Below are 8,015 nucleotides of genomic sequence, written 5' to 3'. Positions count from 1 at the left end.
CAGGTGACGCGAGCCCCAGCCGGAAGTGAAGGAAAAAGCGCCTCAGCCCGCGGCGCCTGCGCAGAAGGGTCTAGACGCTGTGAAGCAGGAGGCACTTGGGATCGTCCGCAGGATTGGGACTGCTACAGAGGCCGCCACGGAGCCCGCCGGAGCCACCGTTCCTGCTGCTGCTGCCGCCGCTGCCCGAATCGGAACTGTCGGGCCGCAGCCGCCGGCAATGCCGCGAAGGAAGGTGAGAGGAACAGGACAGAGGGATGGCGGGTGTCTAAGGACAGTCGACTGGGCAACGTGACGCAGTTGGCCACGCCTCACGGTGGTTGGGTGCCAACTTCCCGCTTCCCCCAATCTAGCTCAGCAACCCTCTCTTCTGTCCATACCCGACAGAAAAATGTGGGCCCGATCCTGGCCTCGGCCTATGCTTGCAACTATTCCCGCCCTCTGCTTGCCTGGCTCGGAGGCGTTCTTCTCGGTAATTGGTCGCTGAAACGCCTGGAAGCATATTGATTGGCTGGTGACACCGCCCATTTGGGTCCAACGGTCACCTCCCCGCGTGCGGGGGCGGTGTCGGGGCCTGGCCCTACAGCTCTCCGACTGGCTGTAGAGAACGATCCCTCCTCTCTTGATTGGCTAGACTTGGCAGTCTGTCCCGTGGGGGCGCGGCGTAGCCGTAGCGCGATTGGGGGGCACGAATCCCCGCCCTTCCGGCCGGGGATGCTGATAGGTGCATGGGCGGGGTTTTGGAGCATCCTTCCTCTCCAGGCGGGGGGCACAACAAAGCAGAAGACTGGGTGGTAGAGAACCAGCGCCCACTCCCTAGGGATCCCGCTCAGGCCCTTTTGCATCTAAGACGTATTTTTTTCCTTAGCTGCTCATTTGGACAGCGGCCAGAAAATGCAGTTCGTAAAGTCAAAAACTTTCCACAATTACATAGGATTTATAAGGTCACCTAGGGACACCCCCATCCCTTTTCTTTGCAGCTGAACAAACAGAGGCCTAATGGAGTGCCCTAAGCCACTCCCATTAGGCAATAGCAGAGCCTGGACTACAGAACAAATCTAATTCAACAAATGCTTATTGACTGCTTGCTACTGTGCTAGTTGCTGGGGATTCACAAATTAATCAGACATGATCCCTGGCTTAAGGAGATCACAGTCTGATGGGGAAAACGGACATATTTAAGTGTAGAAGGAGCTAGTAAATTCTCTACGTGGAGGTATATACAAAGTATTATGGGAGGGAAGTAAGAGAGCGATTAAGTCTGCTCTGGGGTAAGATGGGAAGGAGGTTGGTGAAAGCCAGAGAGAAGAGCTGAATTCCAGGGTCAAACCCGGAAGGGATGGTCAGGGATTCAAATAACGGATAACTGGACTAGATGACCTGTAAGACTCCCCCCTTCATCTTATGACTCTGAAGTCTCTGCTCATTTCTGGGCAGTTTACCCTTGAAATATTTGGAAAGCTGCATGGTGTTCTTGCTTATTTCTGCAGAAATCTTTTTTTTCCACAGAGGTTTTCAAGTAAAACATCTGAACCTTTTATTTTCTCCTAAAATGGCCTACATTGGTAGGTGGTATTTATTTATATGAAGGCTAACCAAGTGCAGGAATAGTGTCGGTGCCTTGGAATAGGCCCACAGTCCCTTTTCTGCAGGTCCCAAATACAAAGAGCTTTTGAAAATGTAAGTGTTTTTAGTAACTTATTTGGTGGCAAAACCTGTCCTCAACTATCCTGAGGCTACTTACAGGTTTTGTGTATCTGATTTGGTGCGATTGTTTCTATATTCTGCTGTAGAAATATTAGTGTGTTTGATTATGGAGTGTTACTTGAGGGATATATGCAAAGTATTCCCTTTCCAAAAAGCCAAAAAGTTAGGAATTTGAAGCACAACTGGCCCTAAGGGTTTTGGATAAAAAATAGAGGACTTGTGGTTTGAGGCTTTGTATTGTTTTCTAAGCAAATGCTCTTTCCTTCCTGGCTTAGTAAAGGGTGTAGCGGTAATGCTCAACCGATGAAAGTTATCTTTATGGCTAATCATCTTCAGGAGGCTAAAAATTGACAAATGATTATTGAAAAGATGATAAAATCTCTGTTCTTAGATATTAAGTCTTCACATGCAAGCCGCTTTTTTTTTTTTTTTTTTTAAACCACGTTCAGCATTCACGTGGAGAAACTTCGTAGATAGATAACATAAGAAGAACTTTAGTCTTTTCCTTTAAGTTCTCTTGGGATCAGAGTTGTGGACCCTGGTATTTTGAATTAGTATATGGTTTAAAAAAAAAATGTGATGGCTGTTCATGGAGACTTTGAACAAAAGCTACTCCAAAGTTAAAAGGGGTCTAGCGCTGACATTTTTCTCCCCACCATGGACTCGAAGTACGTAGTTATGTCAGCCAGACCATTTCGAATTAGGTACTTTTATTTCCAGTTTGTGGTACTGACCTCTAAATGTACTTGTTTCAGAATTAGTGACAATAAAGTAAGAATTAATTCTCTTGTTTATTTAACCAAGGTGCATTACCTGCAGGTTGTTCCATTTAAATGCCTTAAATAAAGGGAATTTGGCGGTGGAATCCTTTCTTAGTGTTTTCAGTATCATAATTCGTTTTATTTCCAGTGTTAAGACAAACCCACAGAGTAAATGCTTCTGTGCTAATGTCTGGATCTATGGTGTTACAGAGGAATGCAGGCAGTAGTTCAGATGGAACCGAAGATTCCGATTTTTCTACAGATCTCGAGCACACAGACAGTTCAGAGAGTGACGGCACGTCCCGGCGATCTGCCCGAGTCACCCGCTCCTCAGCCCGGCTGAGCCAGAGTTCCCAAGGTATAAGAATTCATTCTTCCTGATGTGCCTCATAGCCACCTCGCTGGTCATCATATTCTTGTGTGAATGTGGAAACTGGTCCTTTGGCTTGGTGTAGATGACAAAATCTGGTAAAATGCAGGGTCAATGCCTGCAGAAGTATCAGGTTCTTAAAAATGGTTCTGTTGGGGGTTGTCCAGTTTGTAGACCCCAAAGAACTATATCTGATACAATGACTGTGTGGCGCGTATATGTCTTAAGTCATTTAACTTTTGTTTAGAATAATAGTTTTTCCATGAGTAAAATGGGGAGACCATATTTTTACTTTCTGTTAGAATGGCTTAGACTTAGGCATTTGAAATAGTCTCTTGAACTTGTTTTTGGAGGAGGTTCAATACTTCTAAATACTTCCATAACTTATATGTAATTCTGTAACGTGGTCAGACATGATTCATAGACATAAGTAGTTGCATCCAACTACTTTACAGTTGTAAATACCCAGAAGTTGGCTTTGGTAGTAAAGAATAGAGGACCTCCGTGTTGGAAGGCAGTTTGAAGGTTCTCTAGTGCGATTAGCCATCTGGGCTTTGATTTAGAAGGTGCCCCTCATCCCTCCTGGTTCTGCTCTGGGATTCATTCCCTGGGGAGGAAAGAAAGTTGCGGTTAATACAAAAAGCTAATGATCAGTAGCTGATGAGAGATTAAGGGGGAAAATTTTGTAATATGCTTCAAGCACTTAAATAGTGCAGGTCTAGTTACTGCTTTAGGAGCACGATGCAAAATGAGAGAAAAACCTCAGTTTTTCAAGGGAGAAAACGAGAACATTCTCAACAACTGTTCCTAACTTTATTTTTGTATTTAACATTTCAGCCAAAGTATAGCTGTTGTCTTTTTGTAAGTTTGTAAGTTTTGTAAGATTCTCAATTTGTAAGTTTTTATTTTTTTAGCATACTGGGAATACCGATAAAAAACTACTGTAATTCAGATACTATGCTATGTATTGGAATGCCATGATAGAAAAATCATAATTCCTGCCCATAAGGAGCTCACAGTTCAGTGCGAAATATAGTATGCCAGCTGATCGTAGTAATGCATGTGGTTAAGAGCTCTGAGACGTTTGTATAGCATATTATGGAAGCTCAGAGCTGGGGCCGGTCTCCAAGATGGAAATCTTAAAGGATCTGCTAGGAATTTACAAACTGAAAGGTGGGAAAACATCATTCTAGGTAGAGAGAACAGTATATGCAAAGGAAAGGGAGTGATATTCTCACAAAGCATAATTGGCTGTGCCCTGGCCACCTGAAAGTTGAAAATATTCCAAACAGCTAGGAAATAACTGGGTCCTGGGTCACTTCTTAGTTGTTCTACTTCATAACTATGGAGTTGGACGACGCCTAGGGGCATCATTCACAATGTAGTCTGTGTAAGGTGGCTCTCTCTAAAGCAAGATATAGACCCTATTATGAATTGGCTGAATCCCCTGGAGGCGTGCAAGCTGATAACCTAGCTGTGTGCTTTTTTTTTTTTTTAACCCAAAAGTTTGAGAATTTCAATTTTCTTCTTTGCAGAATAAGATGTACATATCCTCTTAGGATCTTTCGTTGTTTAAAACACGCTTTAGTTTCAGCTTTGAATCTTTTTCTAATTCTTTTTTCAGTGTCATCAAATTAGAGATGTGAAAAGGCTGCTGGGTGATTCAGAATAGTTTTGTTATCCAAAAGAATTTCAAAAGCTGTGTTCTTGCCTTACCCTTCATGAATCCATTCTGACTTTGCTTCAGAGTATCAGACAGGGTAATCAGGAAGAACACAAGAGATGCCTGAAGAAAGGAAATACGTGTATTGTTCTACCTTTAGAAGTAGAGTACCTGTTTGATGGTGGGTTGGAATCAGGAAAGAAAGAGACGTTGCAGCTAATACTTAGAAAGCTATAGATCTAGGTACCAGGGATTACGTTAAACGTTTTTATGAATTATCTTACTTACTTCTCACAACAAAGGTGAGGAATTTACAAATAATTTACTTTTTTTTTTTTTTTTTTTTTTTTAATAGTTCAGGGAAACAGGCCTGGAGAGATGAACTTGCCCAAGATGTTATAGCTAGTTGGTATGGTGCAGGGGGATTGAATGGGAGTCAGTTTTGATTCCAGAACCTAAAACTATTAATTCTGTACTATATTGGATTTCTATGCCTGATCTAGTCTCTTTAGCTTCCTTTTTATTTAATAAAATAGACATTTTAATGATTTGTTGGATTTTGTGAAATACGAAGAGGAGGGCGCAGGTGGTAATAAGTCATATGGATGAGAAATAAAACAAATTTCCTTCTTTTCTCTTTAATTATTTTATTATCTTTTAAAATTGGGGATCAGATTCCAGCCCGGTTCGAAATTTGCAATCTTTTGGCACTGAGGAGCCTGCTTATTCTACCAGAAGAGTGACCCGTAGTCAGCAGCAGCCTACCCCAGTGACTCCAAAAAAGTACCCCCTTCGGCAGACTCGTTCGTCTGGCTCAGAAACTGAGCAGGTGGTTGACTTTTCAGATAGAGGTGAGTGAGTATAGTATGAATTGGTCAGTTACAGAGAAGATCTGGTCAGTTTCCTCTTAAGGAAGGCTTGGGGCCACTGCAGGTAGATGCCTGGTACTGACGAAATTCAGCTAGGCAAATGCTGTTTGCTGGATTCCTTTCTTGAATGTCTTGCTGAGGACAGTTTTGCTCTAGAGTACTCTTGAAGTTTACAGTCTCTGGAGTATATTGGGTTGGACCTATAACAGGCAAAAGGGACTGTGGCCCTCTTACCCACAGATGAGGAAGGCCTAAACCAGATTTTCTTACATTCATGCTTGTCTGTCCATTTATCTCTGAAATTCTGGGGAGAGGTGACCTTCGGTAATGGGGGATGGCGAGCTGCTGTGATCGTGATTCACCAGCCCAAATCAGAGGCCTTAACGCATGGCTTATAGACTGGGGAGCGTCTAGTCTGCCAACACGCTCAGTTGGTTTGCTTGCACAGGGTTCCCATTTTTATTTTTTATTTTTTCAAAGTTTACTTTGAGAGAAAGAGAGCACAAGCAGGGGAGGGGCAGAGAGAGAGAGAGAGGGGGGCTCTTAAGCAGGCTTCACGCCGTCAGTGTGTGGAACCTGATGTAGGGCTTGAACCCACGAACTGCGAGATCGTGACCTGAGCTGAAATCAAGAGTCAGACACTTAATCGACTGAGCCAGCCAGGTGCCCCACTGTGTTAACACTTTTAAAAGTTTGTTGCCAGCATTTGAAAATACAGAGATTTCATATAAAAACCTGAGTTACTAGTTTCCTTTAAAAAATGCAAATCTCCGGGAACATGAATGAGGTAACCCATTCACTCACAGTATTGACTAGAGCGGAATAGTAGTTGTCTCCTTGAGATGGACAATTGGGTCTCTGTTTGGCCTTGCCCAGCTCCTATAGGCATTTGGTTTACAGCCCGTGATTTATAATCTACGTTGTTAGATTACTCACAAGCTATCTCGAGAGCCAAGTTCATTCACACTCACACACCTAGCCTGTCATCCATTTCTCTTCCATCCTGTGTGTCTCCTAGGAGTGGAATGGGTTATTTTATTTTATTTTATTTATTTCATTGCATTTTTATTTTTGCTTTTTGAGAGAGGGGGAGAGAGAATGAGAGTGCATGCGTGCGTGTGCTGTCCAGCGTGGGAGGGTCAGACGGAGAGGGAGAGAAAGAATCCCAGGCAGCCTCCATGCCCAGTGAGGAGCCTGAGGCGGGGCTTGATCCCATGACCCTGGGATCATGACATGAGCCAAAGTCAACATTTGGACACTCAACCAACAGCCAGCCAGGCACCCCTGGATGGTAATTTTAAAGAAAAGTTTGCCTCCATCTAGTTTTGATTATCCATGGTTGGGGGTTTGTGAGGAACACAGATAAGTGAAATGTATTGGGGAAACTCCAAACTTAATTGTAGTCAGAGTGTAAAGTTGCACAAAGGAATGATGTTAGTTTCTCTTCATTTTCATTTATAGCAGATAAGTGGTTAGAAGTTACTGGTTAAACGATAGAGGATCTGGAAAGTCCATAAACTCTTCTGAATAGTAAACCTCCAACAAATGAACTTCATTCATGAGCTGTACCAATTACTTTTGCTTTAGAAACTAAAAATACAGCCGATCATGATGAGTCTCCACCTCGAACTCCAACTGGAAACGCACCTTCTTCTGAGTCTGACATCGACATCTCCAGCCCTAATGTGTCTCACGATGAGAGCATGGCCAAGGACATGTCCCTGAAGGACTCAGGCAGCGACCTCTCTCATCGCCCCAAGCGTCGTCGCTTCCACGAAAGCTACAATTTCAATATGAAATGTCCTACTCCAGGCTGTAACTCTCTAGGTGAGTGCGCCCAGCTTCACGATGCCTGTGTTCTGTGCTTCTCGCCCTCTGGACTTGGGCTCCTGAAGAAATGTTCTGTGTTCCCTTGTGACCTAGCTCCTTAGGTTCTTCAGTGGTGCTCAGAGTATCACTGGGTTGCCCACTTGAATATTTTTGCTTCTTGGCCTGTTGTCTGTCCATAATAACAGATCCGATTGCAAGGAAATTAAGTGGGATGCACCGTTCTGCTTATTGAGAGCTTCCCCCCCGTGAAAAATTTCCTCCTTTTTCCTGCAAAAAACAAAACAGAGGACCATTTACCTTCAGACAACTCATTGTATGGCGCGTAGCTCAAACTCAATGAGTGTAAGCTAATGCACAACCCCGGTTGTGCGGCCACAGCTGCTAAGGAAGTGAGAAAAACAGATTTCTTGTTGCGTGGCTTTGAAACTAAAAGGGCACAGAGGAGACCCCGGCCTTTTGTGACTTCAGTGGTTTTAGGTCTTGTGTGCTTAATCAATACAAACCAGACAAGTATTTCTTCTCAGATAAATGAGTATGTCTTTGTTTTCTTATGACCTTGACTCCTGACTGACAGATTCTTATAGTGGTTTAAACCTTATCAATTCTCCTTAGGTGAGCTTCAGTGCACATGTTGGGCGTAAGTTTTTGTCTAGAGTTGGAAGGTGCTGACTTTGAGATCACAGGCATTTCTCCACCGGGTCTGCTTCTCGAATTTGTGAACTTGTGAATGTGGCCATCAGGTTCAGAAAAGGTAGAACAGAGTGAGCTGCTGCTTTGTGGGCCCACAGTATGTTTTCCCTAGTATTTAATTTATTTGG

General features: G+C 43.6%; 1 protein-coding gene across 2 annotated transcripts in view; it reads left to right on the top strand.

Moving 5' to 3' along the window:
- KAT7 (lysine acetyltransferase 7) overlaps positions 1 to 8,015 on the top strand; it is a 31,754-nt gene continuing 23,739 nt past the window's right edge. For both annotated transcript variants that reach the window (XM_060646338.3, XM_060646337.3), the window contains exons 1-4: positions 1 to 232; positions 2,676 to 2,823; positions 5,173 to 5,349; positions 6,955 to 7,194. In XM_060646338.3, the coding sequence (XP_060502321.1) occupies positions 218 to 232; positions 2,676 to 2,823; positions 5,173 to 5,349; positions 6,955 to 7,194 (580 nt within the window). In that variant the 5' untranslated portion in view covers positions 1 to 217. The remainder of the gene's footprint in view (positions 233 to 2,675; positions 2,824 to 5,172; positions 5,350 to 6,954; positions 7,195 to 8,015) is intronic.

The sequence above is a fragment of the Panthera onca genome, chromosome E1 (genome assembly GCF_046562875.1).
Source record: "Panthera onca isolate mPanOnc1 chromosome E1, mPanOnc1 haplotype 2, whole genome shotgun sequence".
In the NCBI taxonomy this organism is placed as follows: domain Eukaryota; kingdom Metazoa; phylum Chordata; class Mammalia; order Carnivora; family Felidae; genus Panthera; species Panthera onca.
The sequence above is the reverse complement of the archived record's forward strand: the minus strand, read 5'-3'. Positions and strand labels throughout refer to the sequence as shown.